The 22276-nt window shown below is 37.4% G+C and overlaps 2 protein-coding genes across 7 annotated transcripts in view; one reads left to right on the plus strand and one right to left on the minus strand.

The window, feature by feature from the left end:
- The window catches only part of LOC147032467 (uncharacterized), a 73648-nt gene extending 63763 nt beyond the window's left edge, over nucleotides 1–9885 (plus strand). For all 4 annotated transcript variants that reach the window (XM_085870104.1, XM_085870106.1, XM_085870107.1 and 1 more), the window contains 4 exons: nucleotides 1781–1933; nucleotides 5999–6387; nucleotides 6504–7889; nucleotides 9020–9885. In XM_085870104.1, the coding sequence (XP_085726230.1) occupies nucleotides 1781–1933; nucleotides 5999–6387; nucleotides 6504–7889; nucleotides 9020–9398 (2307 nt within the window). In that variant the 3' untranslated portion in view covers nucleotides 9399–9885. The remainder of the gene's footprint in view (nucleotides 1–1780; nucleotides 1934–5998; nucleotides 6388–6503; nucleotides 7890–9019) is intronic.
- An 8982-nt stretch (nucleotides 9886–18867) lies between these two features.
- FCF1 (FCF1 rRNA-processing protein) overlaps nucleotides 18868–22276 on the minus strand; it is a 48724-nt gene continuing 45315 nt past the window's right edge. For all 3 annotated transcript variants that reach the window (XM_085870110.1, XM_085870111.1, XM_085870108.1), the window contains one exon: nucleotides 18868–19828. In XM_085870110.1, coding sequence (XP_085726236.1) covers nucleotides 19780–19828 — 49 coding nt within the window. In that variant the 3' untranslated portion in view covers nucleotides 18868–19779. The remainder of the gene's footprint in view (nucleotides 19829–22276) is intronic.

The raw sequence follows: 22276 nt of genomic DNA on the forward strand, positions 1-22276 counted from the left end.
GAGGCGACCAGGGTTGCGTCAGGAAGGGCATCCGGCGTAAAACATGTGCCAAATCACTATGTGGATCATACGGATGATCCGCTGTGGCGACCCCTAACGGGAGCAGCCGAAGGAAGAAGAAGATATATGTATGTATATATATATATATATATATATATATATATATATATATATATATATATATATGTGTATATTAGGGTGCTTCATAATAGGGGGTAAAAAAAAATAAAAGTATGAATATTCATGCTCCCTGGGTGTGCCTTTGTTCCATTTGACAGTAGAAACATACACACCGAATATGAAGCAGATTGGAGGATGTTTTGGGGTGCCTCAAGTTGGCACAATATTGTTGAAATTTTCCAAACTGTAACTTACAACTTGCCGTCGAATATGCACAACGCAGTACACTTCACAATTAATATGGTTGTTTGATATTTTCAAAAACCACAGCAGTCATATAGGATGAAAGAATAGTTTTTCCAAGGAGACCGAGATGAGCTTTTTGACATTGCAGTGCAAAATGCCCTCTCCATAATGGACATAATTGTGCCAACTTGAGGTACCCCTAAATATCATGGAATTTTGTTCATTTTTGACCTATAAGTTCTTATGGGGTATTGGAACAAAGGCAAAATCAAGGAGAGGCAAAAATCACTTTCATTTTTTTGGAACACCCTGGTGTGTATATATATATATATATATATATATATATATATATATATATATATATATATATATATATATATATATATATATATATATATATATATATATATCTTTGTATATATGTGTGTATATTTATATATATATATATATATATATATATATATATATATATATATATATATATATATATATATATATATATATATATATATATATATATATATATATATATATATATATATATCTTTGTATATATATATATATATATATATATATATATATATATATATATATATATATATATATATATATATATCTTTGTATATATATATATCTTTGTATGTATATATATATATATATATATATATATATATATATATATATATATATATATATATCTTTGTATATATATATGTATATGTGTATGTATGTATATATATGTATATATGTATGTATATATATATATATATATATATATATATATATATATATATATATATATATATATATATATATATATATATATACATATATATAAATATACATATATATATATATATATATATACATATATATATATATATATATACATACATACACATATACATATATATATACAAAGATATATATATATATATATATATATATATATATATATATATATATATATATATATATATATATACATACAAGATATATATATATATATACAAAGATATATATATATATATATATATATATATATATATATATATATATATATATATATATATATATATATATATATACAAAGATATATATATATATATATATATATATATATATATATATATATATATATATATGTGTGTGTATACATTTATATGTGTATATATGTGTGTGTGTATTTTTATGTATTTTTTTCTGCTCCATCAACAATGCATTTACCTCTCAACCTTTGTTGCAAAGCTCTCCCTGTGCCTTGGCCTGTGTCAAATGAAAAACAAAACAAAAAAAAGAAAAACAGACATTTTCTGTGCTCTGTGCACACCAACTTGATGCACTAATCCAGGGAAATACCAGTGTTCATGCATTCATTGTTTTTCCTTCACGGTTTACATGCTGCCTGAACCAGAGAAATACCTATTTCAACTCGTTGAGGGCTGCCAGGGACGAAACGCAGGCTGGAGCTGCAGCAAGTCGGCGACAGCTTCCCCGGCTTCCCTGTGGCAGTCGCAACAAACTGCTTCCATCGTTGATTCGTATTCCATTGCCAACCAAACCGCAGGTGAGATGTTGCAACCTTGATTTCTTTGTCAAGATGAGACGAGGGAACTTTGAATGTTATGTTGGTATCATCATTCAACTCCATCAATAACAGTTTCTTGTTGCACTGTTTGTACACCTACAAATAGACCCGTGGCACACGACCCTGCCAAACATGGAATTGTCCTGGTTTCTGATTCCCATCAAAGTCCCTTTAAAGATGATACATAATATTGGGGGTCATCTCGACATGACTTGTGCAAAAATTAGAGCATATATGACCTTCCACCCCTTTTCCCCAATGAATTCCTGACTCCCACCCTCCCCCACTCTCCTCTGCTAATATTTCACCATTCCCTTTCGCTTCTTGATTCTATTGTAATAATCCTGTTTTCTTTTTTCACAACTCAAGACAGTATTTTCAACATGCAGAGGTACAGTTTCAGTTTCACACCACAGCTTGCAGGTAGAAATATCAAGCAAATTCATGCTGTCTGTGCCAGTTCATGGGACATGTCCAGGCAAATCTTTTTCAGATTATAAAAAAAAATGTCAGCCCTATCAAATGTACTCGCTCCCTCCCTCCAGCCTCCCGAAGCCTCAACCTCCTCCTCCCAACTCTGTCCCATCTTTTCTCTCCCTCCCCCAAACCCCATGGTTTCACTCTCCCAACCCTAAGGCATCCATCTCCTCCCCAATTCAACCCTCCCCATCCGGCCACAACTCCTCAACCCCTCCTCCCACACCAAAGTCCTCAAATCTCTCCAAAAACTTTGACCTCCCCCTCCCAAGTCTGTCCCATCATTGCTCTGTCCTCCCCTCCCCCACCCTGCTCCTGCTCGTAAAAGCAAACAGGCATTCCCACATCGAAACAGCGGAATGTTTAATACTTTCCTTTCCCCTATCATGACATCACCGATTTCAGAGAAACCCATCACATCAGTCGCCTGTCAAATGCACAATCACGCAAGATATGCAGAAACCCCGTGGCATTGCAACTCTCAAGTGACCCTGATCAGGTGATTGTGCCAATAAATGACTGAAACCAATTATCTTCTTCCTGATGCATATATACACCGTATCGTTAAAAGTAAATAATGACCGAGGTTTTCTTTCACAATGTCATGAGAGTCCCGGAAGTCCTCGGACAAAGACATGGGTTTTATGGTCCCTGGTCAAGTCGTTTCAGAGAAAATAGTCGGAAATAATAGCAAGGACCTGTGTAGGCTCCAATGTAAAATTCCTGCTTGATGCCACATAGTTATTGGTTGGTGTATAGATGACAGACCGCTGCCTCAATCGCTGAGGCCTATCTTCACAAGTCCCGTGACACCCATCAGTTTAAAATCCTTTCAACTGTCAATTTAGTCATTTTACACTGAATGGAAAACTTATAGGGACGGCATGGCGATTGTGAATCTGATAGCTCCGAAGATGTATTTGGCTTCACATAGCAGCAAGCACCAACATGGTGGCCATGATTTTTTTTTCAGGTTGAAATTGTGGGTACATTCAGGTGAACTGTCCAACCAATGGATGGGACGGAATGTTACACACGGACGGACGCATGGCACCTTTTATAGTGTAGATATCACAGAAAATACTTGTGTCTGTCACATGCTCGTGAGGTCCTTGTTTTTGCCATAATGTATGCATGGAAAAAGTGCAATAATCCTGAGGTTCTTCTTATTATTCTTCTTTCTTCAACTGCCACAATTATTCCCATGTTCCTGTGGAGTCGGCCGAGAAAGGTTTTTGGCCTCCAAGTCTTTCACCAACTGGCGAGCTAGGCTTGACGTTCGACCAAATAGTTAGGGGAGGAATTTGTAATTTGGCTATGGTGCCATCGATAACTTGCCGACTCGTCACGGCCACCGTGGGGTCTTTAACGTCCACCAACGCATGCTGGCAGACAGGACGCCCAGTTTAATGTCCATCAGAGGGACGCACACACATTGCCGAACCATCCTGCTTGTGAAACACTGGGATAGTTTATGGCTGCATCGCGATTTAAACCTAGGCTAGACAGCTTTGAGGTGAGTGTGCGTACCTCGAGGCCGTCCTGCCAGCAGTACTCCTGAGGTAAGCATTGGAAATACTACTTTGCCCAAGAACATGCCACAGTCGTGAATGCATTTCTTTTTCCTTCTTCTTCTTGTTCACATACAATCACATAACTTTTGTACGAAAGCAATATTTGTTGCTTTGTGTGTCCAATGATTTAGTGAACAACTTTATTTAAAGTTTTGTTCATTTGATTGCTCCATCTGGTGCTATTTTTGATCCATCTATCCGGATGAACACATAAAATGGGATCGAGAGAATGCCAATCGGTGAATGCAAACGGATCTTTTGACTTCACCAAACAGAGCAGATGTGCACACCTTCATAGGAAATCCATCAATAACAACATTTCATACGACGAACAAATCGGCTTCGTGCATCATCATGCAAACTCGTGCACTGCACGTCAGCACAGAACCTCATATTGTTTCTTCGCCGTGACCAGTCACAACTCCTGTGAACACGGGTGAACCTCTTTGTGGACATGAGGCATAGCATTATGTTGGCAGTCAAGTTTTTGGACCTGCACCGTTCTTTTTCCCGTTGGATAGACTCAACATTCACATAACGATAATCGTGTTACTCCGCGCACGGGAAGTAAAAAGCTGGGTTAAGCCATTGGTTCATGTCCATCCGTCCGTTTGTCTCACCAGTTTATGATCGCCAGTTTGTGATCGAGGAACAACTGATTTGAATTGAATGTTATATTTTGAACATGAATAGGAAGACAAGCTTGCCGTTTTAACGTACTTTGGCTTTGAATTCATCCTGATCGCACATGCGCAGTGTAATTAATTTATATGCCTTTTATTATCTTGCCAAAACGAAGTTTTTGCAAGATATGTTCGTCAGCTTGTACGTTTTTTTTTGGTTTGTTTGTTTGTCTGTAATCACGTATAAAAAATTCTGCAGAGCACAGTTATCATCGGAAATTTTTGTAACTTCGCATATCAGAGGCCTATAGAGGTCCCTTTCAGCACACAAAATTTTGAAGGTCAAGGTCAAAGGTCAAGGTCACTTTGTCGCATATCAGGGGAGTCGACGAAACCCTTATTTTTTGAGTAATTTTGATCGGATCATCTTCAAACTTCATGGGAATATAGTTCATGGTCTGGCGCTCAGCTGATTAATTTTTGGTGGCGATTGGCCTTGACCTTCATGGTTAGCGCCTCAGGTCAAATATATTTGACCCCAAGGTCAAATTTTCAAGTTTTAGGAACCATATCGTGTCGTACCTCCAATTGAACACCTCGATGAGTGCTTTCTAGATATGTCAAGCTTGAGACATTATGACGTCATTTGGTGACGTTATGAGGCAAAAGCATATTTTTCATGGTTACTCTGTGGAACGATTCTCATCGGAATCTCTCATCGGCAGATATTCCTCAAGGAGTCGCTCCTGGTGGATAGCAGCTCTGTTCACCTCAGTGTGACCTTAAAGAAGTCACACGTGGTCACCTTTTGGCAAGATACGGGTCACCCTGCGGGTGACATTGGTTTATTTATTTGTTTGTTTATTTATATTTTATTTATTTATTTCATTATTTGTTTGTTTGTTTATTTATTTATTCGTCTTTTATTATTTTTATTTTAATGAAATTGAATTGTATACTGGAACACTGTAGAACACAAATCATCTGTCATAATACTTCCTCCAAGAACCTCCAGTTTTGCAGTACTTCAATTTAAATAAAGATTCAATCAGTTGGTGTATAAGGGTGGTATTCTGACCACTTCTGGGCAATTCCAATAGCACTAAACTTCCAAATTTCTTTTTAAGTAAATTTTTTTTTATTAATATCGAAGTAGAGTACAGTACTGTATATACTTGACCACTGCACGCTCGGGGTATCGTGTTCTATGAACTCTCAAGTTTGGAAAGCATTTGAACTTTATCACCTGATAAACGGAATTCCTGATATGATAATTTGTGTTGTATCACAGGCTGAGAGTGACATGAATTGGAATAAGAAATATTATGGTTTGTGTGTGGTGTTAAATGATACTAAAATATCACCCTCAGAGGATGCTGGACCAGAAAGATCGACCTGGATTGATATTGGCTGAGACCTCTTCTGGACAAGCTTTTGGCCAAGATGCTCCAACAACCCAAAAGGCAGAAGAAGGGGGACACGTGTTGGAGAAATTTGTCAGCAGTGCGGAAATGTTTGGTGAAGACGTCCAATCGTCATTCTCTGTATCTAAAATTGCAGGGAGAATTGGGCAGCAAGTAAAAATCAAGGACATGGACCTTGCAAATGAGTTTCCAAGAATTGAAAAGGTTAAGATCCAGGGCAAAGGGCTAGCTGATATGCACACAAGCGTGCATGAGGTGTACAATGGTCATGAGCCAGTGGTGCAAGAAGTACCTCTTGGCTTAGAGATGGGGTCAAGCGAAATTGCCAAAAAAAGGTACGTCGTGTTCCATCTTGTGTGCATTAAACATGACACGAGTTGTAATGTTATTCCTGTCATGCTAATTTTCGATCGTTTATCTTTACGATAACACATATTTCTTACTTTTACAGCTTCCAACAGGATGAAGAATCTGGAGGATCTGGAGACCCTGGAGTTTCTTCTCCAGACGACAGTTTGGAGGAAAAAGGGATTGAAGGAAACGAGTGCAGCATTGAGGATGAGCTTGCTGGCCAATCAGAGCTGACTCGTCAGTTCCAACAAATATGCAAAACAGACAGAAAAGAAGCATCTCATCATTCCATGCTGACGTCTGCACTGACACTAGCCAGGGTTGAGCAGATGTTTGTCCCAATCTCCGAGCGTAGTCTGCTGGATGTCATGGGACAACCCAGCCTGGTCTCCATGCAGGATGGAGCAGAAGCGAACACAGAGCAAGCACGGAATTTTGGGATAAAGCAACTGAAGAGCGAATACGATGAGTTGGATGAAGAACACTCAACGACAAATGAAGAAGCATTAGCCAGGAATGAGGCTTGTCTGATCAAGGCTGGGGATGCTGCATCTGCACCAGAAGTTGAACTCTTAAAATCTGAAGAACATTTACCTGCTGAGCATTCAGAGTGGACAAAGGCCTCTAATCAGAGGGCCACACCAAAGAATGAGGTTGAAATTATGAACAACATAAATTATTCTGTGCAAGCATTAAAAGTGGAGAATGATGATCGTTCCCAAATAGATAATCTCACGGCATCTTCCAACATGCCCGCTCTACAGATCTGTTCTCTGCTTGAACCATTCCATAAGTACCTATTCTGCAATCGAACAAAACTAGAGGATATAGATGATCAAGCTGCTTATGACAATGTTGCTGACCTTCCATTAGGTGATGTTGCTCCTCAACAAGGAACTTTTGTAAACAGCTTGGCAGACATTGGGAATCTTACATTGGACCCTATTGGAAGCAAAAGGGTGGTATCGGAGATTCATAAAAATGGTCAGGAAATGATGGAGAATGTTGCGGAATCGGTGTTGGATGAGGAGGTTGGTTCACTTTGTCAGCATGTTCCTTCCAGTGCATTACCAAGTAGTTTGAGGGAGCCATCTTTGGACAAAAGTGCCTTCTCTGCTAAGGAACATCTCTCACACAAAAGGAGCCTCGTCCCACTGAACAGACGGCGACAGGTACCCTTGCGGTACCATCTCTTGGGAGAAAGTTTCTCTCCCAGTTCATCTTCCTCAAGACCTTATGAAGATCCTTGTTCTGAAGATGAAACTCGGTCAGAGGGCTCACGACCTTCATTAGAAGCTGGTCGATCTTCATTGGGCCATTCCAGTTCCCTTCCACGCCCATCACGTATTCCCCGGCCAATTGCTCCACTCACGAGTATGGATGAAAGATATCATGGAAATATCTCCCCTGACATTGGGGTTCATGTTCCACTGGTGCCTCGGCCGCCTCCAGGTCGCCCACCAAAGCGTCCCCCTTTGGAATCAAGGTAGGCACAATACCGCTAATGTTTAATGCATCATCCAATTGACAGTACTGGTTGTCTTCTCACGGCTTTTGATTTTATTTTAACACATTTTTAAAAAAATAATAAAGGGTGTTGTAAGATTTTTGATTGTAATGTATCATGAACAATCATCCGTGGCCACACTTTGTTTTCAGAGCATCGGCTCAACCATGATAACTCGTGAACGTTTCCATGGTTGAGAAGCAACCTGGGATTCCTTCACAGGGTGCCGCAGGTTATGGCAGGAATTTGTAATTTGTCAGGGTATTGTGCGACTTGAATTGTTAAAATGTGATTTGAAGGCCGTGGCTTCAGCATGATGCCACTCTTATCTACTTTAACGGTATCAGTCAGTGGATTGGGAGGTGTTTACATCGGCGGTGAGTTGGTGCAATGCATTCTTGGATGTATTGTACATGCTGCAGCCACAGGGCACTCACTGATGAGAGAGACTGCGTTTGATCTTGGAGATGCCGGTGAGCCAATCAAACAGATTTGTAATGAACGTAGCCGAACTCTCGACGTCTTGTTCTGGTTGGTCCTATGTAAGCAAGCATTCAGTATTCCATTGTTTCTGACCTGTGCCTTGTAGATGGCAGAGAGGGATATCAAGGAGTGAGGACTTTGTTTGCAATAAAAAAGAAAAAGAAAAACCTGTTTGCAAGTGATCCCACACGCAGCACTTTTTAAAGGGAGTAGGCCAGGATGTGCTTATACCCTGAGGCCGAGGCAAATTTAAAATTCCTGTTTCAATCAACAGAGCAATTGGATGAGTGGCAGCGCTGTACCCCTGTTAATAAAGCAAGTTTGTAAATGACCCACCAGACTTTGCCACCATATATCAGATTTGAAAATCATTTGTTTTGGGATTTCGTAATTTTTTTTCCTTTTTTTATTCCTGGGGTTTGTTTCTTGAAACTTGCAAGTTTCAAAAAGTTTTTTAAATGCTCCAATAAGAATTTGTCCTGCAGAATGACATATCTCTGAAAATTAAGAATTTTTTTTGAAGTACAGTACTGTATTGCAAGAGTTGCTGATGACACGCTGTCATACTATGAGTGAGAAGAGCATGAGTGTTTCCTTGTGTGATTAAGATGAACTTGTCGTTTCAGGTTGCGTCGTTACAGAGTTCCAGGAACTACAATGCATTCAGAGTCGACATCCAGTAGTCTGCGGAAGCCAATGGATAGAAGCCAGAGTGCACAAAGGAGATTTGGCGGGCCTATATCTTCTCCCTCTGGTTATCGTGGTGCACCCAATCGCAAAAGAAGCACCAGGATTTCTGGTATGCCTTCCACAAAGGCCACGGACCCAGAAAGTCCACGTTGCCCTGCCTGGACTGGCTATCAGTCTGGACATGAGGTCCACACCAGAGCTGGGCAGCATAAACCCAATGGCCTGCAGAGTCAACCGTCAGCATCCCGTGCACATAGTCCAGCAGGAACAGTTAGGGTTGGGTTCAACCGTCGAGGCAAACCACTGGGTCGGTAACGGCCCATATGAGATCAGTAGCTCTTAAAAGATGGGCTGATGGTAAATTTGGAAACTTTATAGTTGTCAACCCCTCATCCCATTTCTTTTGCTTTGGCATTAGACTGAATATCACCCTCATTTGCCAATGGTGATGATATCCCTGCTGAAACCACCTCCTCACATGGTGCCTTTGTTTGAGGGAAACTGCAGGATTGACTTGTACCATCCAACACCAATCAGCAATGAGGAACAGAGGGAAATGTTAGATCATTCATGAAGTGTTAATAAGTCTTCTTTTTTTTTTCCAGACTGAGGAAGCATTTATTTATTTATTTATAAAAATAGACTGGTGCATCAATTATGATGTAGAATTGGGAAAACGGTGAAGGGAGCAAGTATTATGTTGGTTTGCTCTTTAAAAGTTTACCTTTCTTTCATAACTGTTATTGATCAAAATTCACAATTTGATAAAAACGGCAATCGCATTCCACTTTATCTTCCAATATACCTGACAAAAGGCTGAGTAATCACCAGTTTTGTGAGAAACTCAGTCAGACGGAGATGGACTTGGTCGATTACAATAATGGAACAAGAGATCCTAATAATGATAGTCATTGTTAATTGACCCCCAAATCTCGTATTGGCACAAGTTTTTCTTGATACGCCATCAGTCATTCCCCACAGTGACCCAATGGGCTACAAATTAGACCAAGCAACCTGTTCCTTGTCCAATAACTTTAAAAAGAGATAAGAAATCCTCATTACCTCTTCCCTCCACAAACGAAACAAACTTGCATGAGCATGGCTACATTCCGTTTGCACCCAACCACATGCAACCAGCACGGTCTTGTCTCAACCTGAGATGCATGCAAATACTCATATGTCAACTTTAAGGTAGGTGTGTTATGGTTACTGAATGGCTTTGTTTCCAACACTCCACACCCATAGGTGGTATTAACCACCAAACACTGTGAATATTTTCAAAGTTCTCTTGGAGGTAAGGAAGGGGGTGATGTTTCGTGTAAGATGCAGCCATTGTATGAAGCCCATTAAAGCAAGTGCTACTCTGCTGCACAAGCCAAAGGAAGCAGAGTAACTTGTATATTCCAAGCTATTAGTTATTGCTATTTTCATCATGCATTTAAAATGTGCCTGGTGTTGGCTTAATGGTTAGGGTGGTGGGTTTGGGATCCTTGGGTCCTGAGTTCAAATCCTGCTTCGCAGTTGAATTATACCAGGTGGGATTGACTCAGCCTGCCATTTTATTAAGGTCAGCAAAATGAGTACCGGCTTGATGGGATGATTGAGCCACTTGAGTATCCTGTCAGAATGGTGACGTGTCCAGGATTGTACCCAATAGCCCAGATAAGAAGACTGCTTTGGCAGCACTGATGCTCTGTGCAGAGTATGGTCCTGATGGATGGAATTAATATCACTCAGAGAACTGGCATCTGTAATGGGTATTTATTTGCCACATAATGTTTTCAATGCATGCCACTTGAAATCTCGACTATTTACAATCACAGAAAGATGAGGAATTCAGCCATAATACAAAAGGAAAGGTTTTACTTAATCTTGCTTATGTCCAACAAAGCAAGAAAAGTCTTGTCAAATACACCACTTTCAACTGTATGAGGAAATGGCCACTTTTTGCACAACTTGTCAGCACATTTGGCCCACTTTTAGACAAGTCAAATCAGCTCGACAGGTCCAGAATCTCAATTACCACAGTTTACGAAGTGAACTTGGAACAATCAGAGCAGTGAATGAAAAGTTCAAGCTCTGCCTCTGTCACTTAATGATTTATCAATTATCATCACAAGTATTCTGCACACCAGTGTAAGATGGCTTGGTTTCTTTTGATGCGAGTTCGAAGAATGTTAGTGGTGTTTTGAAAGGCATAAAGGACCTTCTGATATCACATAAGAGTTGGAATCGTTTTCCATTGATCATAAAGGAAAGGTCCTTTCTTAGCCACACATTTGTTTTCCCACTGGTGGGTGATCTTCCCGATGACAACAGAATCAGGGCAATGGCTTGGAAAACCTTTAAGGACTGATAAAAAAGGGCAATTGCAAATTAAAAACCAGCTTACTTTATAACTGTCCCACAACGTTTTAACTAAACAGAACTTCTCAAAGCTTTACCAATTAAGCCAAACAATTTGGGCATATAATAGAAACAATAATTTAAACAAAATGCAACACGAGGCCCTTTACCAATCGTGACCAAGAACAATATTACACTGGATTCTAAGTACAGCACTTTAACAGGATTATAAACAGCTGTCCAACTCAGCCAACGAGCAGGACCAAATGTTCAACCACTGCGATGAGAATACGCTGCAGGACGCAGTTTCGATCACAGGCGAGGGGCACCGTAATCATCTGGCATCCTCTCGATATTGTACCTGCAAAGCAGGAATAAACAATTATAATTAAAAGGTGAGCATCAGCAGTATTGCCCCCCCCCCCCAACAACGCAAAACCATGCGTTAGATACAGGAGAATTGTTAAAGATTAAAAAAATACATTTTTAAGGCACCGATTTGTGAACAAATAGCTAACAAATTTTGATAAAATGGCAAAACAATCAAACGAATTAACCTCCGCCATCTTCGAAGATGGATGGAGGTTGTTACTGTTTGTTTGTTTGTTTGTTTGTGAACAGTATTACGGAAAAACTCCTCGACGGATTTCGACGAAACTTGGTGGGGGGGTTAGGTATGGTCCAAGGATCATGCCATTAAATTTTGGACTTGGTCCCTCCCGCCAAAAAAAAATTGTTAGAGGAAAAATTTTTTTTTTGCATTTCTTCATGTTTTAAGTGATTTCCAACCCCCCCCCCCAAAAAACATTGTTCGAGAAAAAAAAAATTTTTTTTTGCATTTCTACATGTTTTGTGATTTCCAACCACCCCCCCCCCCCAAAAAAATTGTAATAGAAAAATTTTTTTTTTTGCATTTCTACATGTTTTAAGTGATTTCCAACCCCTCCCCAAAAAAATTTAGAGAAAAAACTTTTTTTTTTGCATTTCTACATGTTTTGAGTGGTTTCCAACCCCCCCAAAAAATTGTTCAAGAAATTTTTTTTTTTTTTGGCATTTCTACATGTTTTAAGTGATTTCCAACCCCTCCCCAAAAAAAGTTAGAGAAAAAAATTTTTTCTTTTGCATTTCTTCATGTTTTGAGTGATTTCCAACCCCGCCCCAAAAAAATTGAGACAAAAAAATTTCTTTTTTTTGCATTTCTACATGTTTTAAGTGATTTCCAACCCCCCCTCAAAAATTTGTTCGACAAAAAATTTTTTTTTTTTTGCATTTCTACATTTTGAGTGGTTTCCAACCCCCCCAAAAAAATTGTTCGAGAAAATTTTTTTTTTTTTGCATTTCTACATGTTTTAAGTGATTTCCAACCCCTCCCCCAAAAAAGTTAGAGAAAATTTTTTTTTTTTTTGCATTTCTTCATGTTTTGAGTGATTTGCAACCCCCCCAAAAAAAAGAGAGAAAAAAATTTCTTTTTTTTGCATTTCTACATGTTTTGAGTGATTTGCAACCCCCCCCCCCCCCAAAAAAAAGAGAGAAAAAAATTTCTTTTTTTGCATTTCTACATGTTTTAAGTGATTTCCTAACCCCCTCAAAAATTTGTTCGACAAAAAAATTTTTTTTTTTGCATTTCTACATTTTGAGTGGTTTCCAACCCCCCCCCCAAAAAAAAAAAATTGTTCGAGAAAATATTTTTTTTGCATTTCTACATGTTTTAAGTGATTTCCAACCCTCCCAAAAAAATTGTTACCCCGCTTTCCCCCAAAAAAAGAAACTTTTTTTGCATTTCTACATGTTTTAAGTGATTTCCAACCCCTCCCCAAAAAATCGTTCCCCCCCCCAAAAAAATTTAGAGAAATTTTTTTTTTTTGCATTTCTACATGTTTTGAGTGGTTTCCAACCCCCCCCCACCGAAAAATTGTTCAAGAATTTTTTTTTTTTTTTTGGCATTTCTACATGTTTTAAGTGTTTTCCAACCCCTCCCCAAAAAAATTGTTACCCGCCCCCCAAAAGAAACTTTTTTGCATTTCTACATGTTTTAAGTGATTTCCAACCCCTCCCCAAAAAATCGTTACCCCCCCCAAAAAGAATTTAGAGAAAAAATTTTTTTTTTGCATTTCTTCATTTTTTTAGTGGTTTCCAACCCCCTTTAAAAAATTTAGAGAATTTTTTTTTTTTTGCATTTATACATGTTTTGAGTGGTTTCCAACCCCCCCAAAAAATTGTTCAAGAAAAAAAAAAGTTTTTTTTGCATTTCTACATGTTTTGAGTGGTTTCCAAACCCCCCCCCGAAAAATTGTTCAAGAAATTTTTTTTTTTTGGCATTTCTACATGTTTTAAGTGATTTCCAACCCCTCCCCAAAAAAATTGTTACCCCGCCCCCAAAAGAAACTTTTTTTGCATTTCTACATGTTTTAAGTGATTTCCAACCCCTCCCCAAAAAATCGTTACCCCCCCCCAAAAAAAATTTAGAGAAATTTTTTTTTTTTTGCATTTCTACATGTTTTGAGTGGTTTCCAACCCCCTTTAAAAAATTTAGAGAAAATTTTTTTTTTTTTGCATTTCTACATGTTTTGAGTGGTTTCCAACCCCCCCCCAAAAAAAATTGTTCAAGAAAAAAAAATGTTTTTTTTGCATTTCTATATGTTTTGAGTGGTTTCCAAACCCCCCCCCCCCCCGAAAAATTGTTCAAGAAATTTTTTTTTTTTGGCATTTCTACATGTTTTAAGTGATTTCCAACCCTCCCCAAAAAAATTGTTACCCCGCCCCCCCCAAAAAACAAACTTTTTTTGCATTTCTACATGTTTTAAGTGATTCCCCACCCCTCCCAAACAAATCGTTACCCCCCCAAAAAAATTTAAAGAAAAATTTTTTTTTTTTGCATTTCTACATGTTTTGAGTGGTTTCCAACCCCCCAAAAAATTGTTCAAGAAATTTTTTTTTTTGGCATTTCTACATGTTTTAAGTGATTTCCAACCCTCCCCAAAAAAATTGTTACCCCGCCCCCCCAAAAGAAACTTTTTTTGCATTTCTACATGTTTTAAGTGATTTCCAACCCCTCCCCAAAACATCGTTACCCCCCCCCCAAAAAGAATTTAGAGAAAAATTTTTTTTTTTGCATTTCTACATGTTTTTAGTGGTTTCCAACCCCCTTTAAAAAATTTAGAGAATTTTTTTTTTTTTTGCATTTATACATGTTTTGAGTGGTTTCCAACCCCCCCAAAAAATTGTTCAAGAAAAAAAAAGTTTTTTTTGCATTTCTACATGTTTTGAGTGGTTTCCAAACCCCCCCCCCGAAAAATTGTTCAAGAAATTTTTTTTTTGGCATTTCTACATGTTTTAAGTGATTTCCAACCCCTCCCCAAAAAAATTGTTACCCCGCCCCCAAAAGAAACTTTTTTGCATTTCTACATGTTTTAAGTGATTTCCAACCCCTCCCCAAAAAATCGTTACCCCCCCCAAAAAAAAAATTTAGAGAAATTTTTTTTTTTTTTGCATTTCTACATGTTTTGAGTGGTTTCCAACCCCTTTAAAAAATTTAGAGAAAATTTTTTTTTTTGCATTTCTACATGTTTTGAGTGGTTTCCAACCCCCCAAAAAAATTGTTCAAGAAAAAAAGTTTTTTGCATTTCTACATGTTTTGAGTGGTTTCCAAACCCCCCCGAAAAATTGTTCAAGAAATTTTTTTTTTTGGCATTTCTACATGTTTTAAGTGATTTCCAACCCTCCCCAAAAAAATTGTTACCCCGCCCCCCAAAAGAAACTTTTTGCATTTCTACATGTTTTAAGTGATTTCCAACCCCTCCCCAAAAAATCGTTACCCCCCCCCCAAAAAAAATTTAGAGAAAAATTTTTTTTTTTGCATTTCTACATGTTTTGAGTGGTTTCCAACCCCTTTAAAAAATTTAGAGAAATTTTTTTTTTTTTGCATTTATACATGTTTTGAGTGGTTTCCAACCCCCCCAAAAAATTGTTCAAGAAAAAAAAAAGTTTTTTTTGCATTTCTACATGTTTTGAGTGGTTTCCAAACCCCCCCCCCCCCCGAAAAATTGTTCAAGAAATTTTTTTTTTTTGGCATTTCTACATGTTTTAAGTGATTTCCAACCCTCCCCAAAAAAATTGTTACCCCGCCCCCCCCAAAAAACAAACTTTTTTTGCATTTCTACATGTTTTAAGTGATTTCCAACCCCTCCCCAAAAAATCGTTACCCCCTCAAAGAAAATTTAGAGAAAAAATTTTTCTTTTGCATTTCTACATGTTTTGAGTGGTTTCCAACCCCCCCAAAAAATTGTTCAAGAAAAAAAAAAATTTTTTTTTTGCATTTCTACATGTTTTGATTGGTTTCCAACCCCCCCCAAAAAAAAAAAAATTGTTCGAGAAAATATTTTTTTTTTGCATTTCTACATGTTTTAAGTGATTTCCAACCCCTCCCCAAAAAAAGTTAGAGAAAAAAATTTTTTCTTTTGCATTTCTTCATGTTTTGAGTGATTTCCAACCCCGCCCCAAAAAAATTGAGACAAAAAATTTCTTTTTTTGCATTTCTACATGTTTTAAGTGATTTCCAACCCCCCCCTCAAAAATTTGTTCGACAAAAAATTTTTTTTTTTTTGCATTTCTACATTTTGAGTGTTTTCCAACCCCCCCCAAAAAAATTGTTCGAGAAATTTTGTTTTTTTTTTTACATTTCTACATGTTTTAAGTGATTTCCAACCCCTCCCCAAAAAAGTTAGAGAAAATTTTTTTTTTTTGCATTCCTGCATGTTTTAAGTGATTTCCAACCCCCCCCCCCCAAAAAAAAAAATTGTTCGAGAAAATTTTTTTTTTTGCATTTCTACATGTTTTAAGTGATTTCCAACCCCTCCCCCAAAAAAGTTAGAGAAAATTTTTTTTTTTTTTTGCTTTTTTTCATGTTTTGAGTGATTTCCACCCCCCCCCCAAAAAAAGACAAAATAATTTTTTTTTTGCATTTCTACATGTTTTAAGTGATTTCCTAACCCCCCCCCCTCAAAAATTTGTTCGACAAAAAAATTTTTTTTTTTTGCATTTCTACATTTTGAGTGGTTTCCAACCCCCCGCCCCCAAAAAAAAATTGTTCGAGAAAATATTTTTTTTTTGCATTTCTACATGTTTTAAGTGATTTCCAACCCTCCCCAAAAAAATTGTTACCCCGCCCCCCCCAAAAGAAACTTTTTTTGCATTTCTACATGTTTTAAGTGATTTCCAACCCCTCCCCAAAAAATCGTTACCCCCCCCAAAAAAAATTTAGAGAAAATTTTTTTTTTGCATTTCTACATGTTTTGAGTGGTTTCCAACCCCCTTTAAAAAATTTAGAGAAAATTTTTTTTTTTTTGCATTTCTACATGTTTTGAGTGGTTTCCAAACCCCCCCCCCCCGAAAAATTGTTCAAGAAATTTTTTTTTTTTTTTGGCATTTCTACATGTTTGAAGTGATTTCCAACCCTCCCCAAAAAATTGTTACTCCTCCCCCCCAAAAAGAAACTTTTTTGCATTTCTACATGTTTTAAGTGATTTCCAACCCCTCCCCAAAAAATCGTTACCCCCTCAAAGAAAATTTAGAGAAAAAAATTTTCTTTTGCATTTCTACATGTTTTGAGTGGTTTCCAACCCCCCCGAAAAATTGTTCAAGAAAATTATATTTTTTTGGGCATTTCTACATGTTTTAAGTGATTTCCAACCCCTCCCCAAAAAAAGTTAGAGAAGAAAATTTTTTTTTTTTGCATTTCTTCATGTTTTGTGATTTCCAACCCCCCCCCCCAAAAAAATTGAGACAAAAATAATTTCTTTTTTTTGCATTTCTACATGTTTTAAGTGATTTCCACCCCCCTCAAAAAAATTGTTCAACAAAAATTTTTTTTTGCATTTCTACATGTTTTAAGTGATTTCCAACCCCCTCAAAAATTTGTTCGACAAAAATTTTTTTTTTTGCATTTCTACATTTTCAGTGGTTTCCAAACCCCCCCCCCCCCCCCAAAAAAAAATTGTTCGAGAAAAAAATTTTTTTATTGCATTTCTACATGTTTTAAGTGATTTCCAACCCCTCCCCAAAAAAATTTAGAGAAAAATTTTTTTTTTGCATTTCTACATGTTTTGAGTGGTTTCCAACCCCCCCCAAAAAATTGTTCAAGCTGTTGAAATCCCTGCTGAAACCACCTCCTCACATGGTGCCTTTGTTTGAGGGAAACTGCAGGATTGACTTGTACCATCCAACACCAATCAGCAATGAGGAACAGAGGGAAATGTTAGATCATTCATGAAGTGTTAACAAGTCTTTTTTTTTCCAGACTGAGGAAGCATTTATTTATTTATTTATAAAAATAGACTGGTGCATCAATTATGATGTAGAATTGGGAAAACGGTGAAGGGAGCAAGTATTATGTTGGTTTGCTCTTTAAAAGTTTACCTTTCTTTCATAACTGTTATTGATCAAAATTCACAATTTGATAAAAACGGCAATCGCATTCCACTTTATCTTCCAATATACCTGACAAAAGGCTGAGTAATCACCAGTTTTGTGAGAAACTCAGTCAGACGGAGATGGACTTGGTCGATTACAATAATGGAACAAGAGATCCTAATAATGATAGTCATTGTTAATTGACCCCCAAATCTCGTATTGGCACAAGTTTTTCTTGATACGCCATCAGTCATTCCCCACAGTGACCCAATGGGCTACAAATTAGACCAAGCAACCTGTTCCTTGTCCAATAACTTTAAAAAGAGATAAGAAATCCTCATTACCTCTTCCCTCCACAAACGAAACAAACTTGCATGAGCATGGCTACATTCCGTTTGCACCCAACCACATGCAACCAGCACGGTCTTGTCTCAACCTGAGATGCATGCAAATACTCATATGTCAACTTTAAGGTAGGTGTGTTATGGTTACTGAATGGCTTTGTTTCCAACACTCCACACCCATAGGTGGTATTAACCACCAAACACTGTGAATGTTTTCAAAGTTCTCTTGGAGGTAAGGAAGGGGGTGATGTTTCGTGTAAGATGCAGCCATTGTATGAAGCCCATTAAAGCAAGTGCTACTCTGCTGCACAAGCCAAAGGAAGCAGAGTAACTTGTATATTCCAAGCTATTAGTTATTGCTATTTTCATCATGCATTTAAAATGTGCCTGGTGTTGGCTTAATGGTTAGGGTGGTGGGTTTGGGATCCTTGGGTCCTGAGTTCAAATCCTGCTTCGCAGTTGAACTATACCAGGTGGGATTGACTCAGCCTGCCATTTTATTAAGGTCAGCAAAATGAGTACCGGCTTGATGGGATGATTGAGCCACTTGAGTATCCTGTGTCAGAATGGTGACGTGTCCAGGATTGTACCCAATAGCCCAGATAAGAAGACTGCTTTGGCAGCACTGATGCTCTGTGCAGAGTATGGTCCTGATGGATGGAATTAATATCACTCAGAGAACTGGCATCTGTAATGGGTATTTATTTGCCACATAATGTTTTCAATGCATGCCACTTGAAATCTCGACTATTTACAATCACAGAAAGATGAGGAATTCAGCCATAATACAAAAGGAAAGGTTTTACTTAATCTTGCTTATGTCCAACAAAGCAAGAAAAGTCTTGTCAAATACACCACTTTCAACTGTATGAGGAAATGGCCACTTTTTGCACAACTTGTCAGCACATTTGGCCCACTTTTAGACAAGTCAAATCAGCTCGACAGGTCCAGAATCTCAATTACCACAGTTTACGAAGTGAACTTGGAACAATCAGAGCAGTGAATGAAAAGTTCAAGCTCTGCCTCTGTCACTTAATGATTTATCAATTATCATCACAAGTATTCTACACACCAGTGTAAGATGGCTTGGTTTCTTTTGATGCGAGTTCGAAGAATGTTAGTGGTGTTTTGAAAGGCATAAAGGACCTTCTGATATCACATAAGAGTTGGAATCGTTTTCCATTGATCATAAAGGAAAGGTCCTTTCTTAGCCACACATTTGTTTTCCCACTGGTGGGTGATCTTCCCGATGACAACAGAATCAGGGCAATGGCTTGGAAAACCTTTAAGGACTGATAAAAAAGGGCAATTGCAAATTAAAAACCAGCTTACTTTATAACTGTCCCACAACGTTTTAACTAAACAGAACTTCTCAAAGCTTTACCAATTAAGCCAAACAATTTGGGTATATAATAGAAACAATAATTTAAACAAAATGCAACACGAGGCCCTTTACCAATCGTGACCAAGAACAATATTACACTGGATTCTAAGTACAGCACTTTAACAGGATTATAAACAGCTGTCCAACTCAGCCAACGAGCAGGACCAAATGTTCAACCACTGCGATGAGAATACGCTGCAGGACGCAGTTTCGATCACAGGCGAGGGGCACCGTAATCATCTGGCATCCTCTCGATATTGTACCTGCAAAGCAGGAATAAACAATTATAATTAAAAGGTGAGCATCAGCAGTATTGCCCCCCCCCCAACAACGCAAAACCATGCGTTAGATACAGGAGAATTGTTAAAGATTAAAAAAATACATTTTTAAGGCACCGATTTGTGAACAAATAGCTAACAAATTTTGATAAAATGGCAAAACAATCAAACGAATTAACCTCCGCCATCTTCGAAGATGGATGGAGGTTGTTACTGTTTGTTTGTTTGTTTGTTTGTGAACAGTATTACGGAAAAACTCCTCGACGGATTTCGACGAAACTTGGTGGGGGGGTTAGGTATGGTCCAAGGATCATGCCATTAAATTTTGGACTTGGTCCCTCCCGCCAAAAAAAAATTGTTAGAGGAAAAAATTTTTTTTTGCATTTCTTCATGTTTTAAGTGATTTCCAACCCCCCCCCAAAAAACATTGTTCGAGAAAAAAAATTTTTTTTTTTGCATTTCTACATGTTTTGTGATTTCCAACCACCCCCCCCCAAAAAAAATTGTAATAGAAACATTTTTTTTTTTGCATTTCTACATGTTTTAAGTGATTTCCAACCCCTCCCCAAAAAAATTTAGAGAAAAAACTTTTTTTTTTGCATTTCTACATGTTTTGAGTGGTTTCCAACCCCCCCAAAAAATTGTTCAAGAAATTTTTTTTTTTTTTTGGCATTTCTACATGTTTTAAGTGATTTCCAACCCCTCCCCAAAAAAAGTTAGAGAAAAAAATTTTTTCTTTTGCATTTCTTCATGTTTTGAGTGATTTCCAACCCCGCCCCAAAAAAATTGAGACAAAAAAATTTCTTTTTTTTGCATTTCTACATGTTTTAAGTGATTTCCAACCCCCCCCCCCTCAAAAATTTGTTCGACAAAAAATTTTTTTTTGCATTTCTACATTTTGAGTGGTTTCCAACCCCCCCAAAAAAATTGTTCGAGAAAATTTTTTTTTTTTTTGCATTTCTACATGTTTTAAGTGATTTCCAACCCCTCCCCCAAAAAAGTTAGAGAAAAATTTTTTTTTTTTGCATTTCTTCATGTTTTGAGTGATTTGCAACCCCCCCAAAAAAAAGAGAGAAAAAAAATTTCTTTTTTTTGCATTTCTACATGTTTTGAGTGATTTGCAACCCCCCCCCCCCCCCAAAAAAAAGAGACAAAAAAATTTCTTTTTTTTGCATTTCTACATGTTTTAAGTGATTTCCAACCCCCCCTCAAAAATTTGTTCGACAAAAAAATTTTTTTTTTTTTGCATTTCTACATTTTGAGTGGTTTCCAACCCCCCCCAAAAAAAAAATTGTTCGAGAAAATTTTTTTTTTTGTATTTCTACATGTTTTAAGTGATTTCCAACCCTCCCAAAAAATTGTTACCCCGCCCCCCCCAAAAAAGAAACTTTTTTTGCATTTCTACATGTTTTAAGTGATTTCCAACCCCTCCCCAAAAAATCGTTACCCCCCAAAAAAATTTAGAGAAAAATTTTTTTTTTGCATTTCTACATGTTTTGAGTGGTTTCCAACCCCCCCCCCCGAAAAATTGTTCAAGAAATTTTTTTTTTTTTGGCATTTCTACATGTTTTAAGTGATTTCCAGCCCCTCCCCAAAAAAATTGTTACCCCGCCCCCAAAAGAAACTTTTTTGCATTTCTACATGTTTTAAGTGATTTCCAACCCCTCCCCAAAAAATCGTTACCCCCCCCCAAAAAGAATTTAGAGAAAAAAATTTTTTTTTGCATTTCTACATGTTTTTAGTGGTTTCCAACCCCCTTTAAAAAATTTAGAGAAATTTTTTTTTTTTTGCATTTCTACATGTTTTGAGTGGTTTCCAACCCCCCCAAAAAATTGTTCAAGAAAAAAAAAAGTTTTTTTTGCATTTCTACATGTTTTGAGTGGTTTCCAAACCCCCCCCCCCCCCGAAAAATTGTTCAAGAAATTTTTTTTTTTGGCATTTCTACATGTTTTAAGTGATTTCCAACCCCTCCCCAAAAAAATTGTTACCCCGCCCCCCCCAAAAGAAACTTTTTTTGCATTTCTACATGTTTTAAGTGATTTCCAACCCCTCCCCAAAAAATCGTTACCCCCCCCAAAAAAAATTTAGAGAAAAAAAATTTTTTTTGCATTTCTACATGTTTTGAGTGGTTTCCAACCCCCTTTAAAAAATTTAGAGAAAAATTTTTTTTTTTTGCATTTCTACATGTTTTGAGTGGTTTCCAACCCCCCCCAAAAAATTGTTCAAGAAAAAAAAATGTTTTTTTTGCATTTCTATATGTTTTGAGTGGTTTCCAAACCCCCCCCCCCCCCCGAAAAATTGTTCAAGAAATTATTTTTTTTTGGCATTTCTACATGTTTTAAGTGATTTCCAACCCTCCCCAAAAAAATTGTTACCCCGCCCCCCCCCAAAAAAGAAACTTTTTTTGCATTTCTACATGTTTTAAGTGATTTC

This window comes from Eptatretus burgeri, chromosome 2 (assembly GCF_056783735.1).
Source record: "Eptatretus burgeri isolate ZD-2024b chromosome 2, Ebu_testis_v1, whole genome shotgun sequence".
Classification (NCBI taxonomy): Eukaryota; Metazoa; Chordata; class Myxini; order Myxiniformes; family Myxinidae; genus Eptatretus; species Eptatretus burgeri.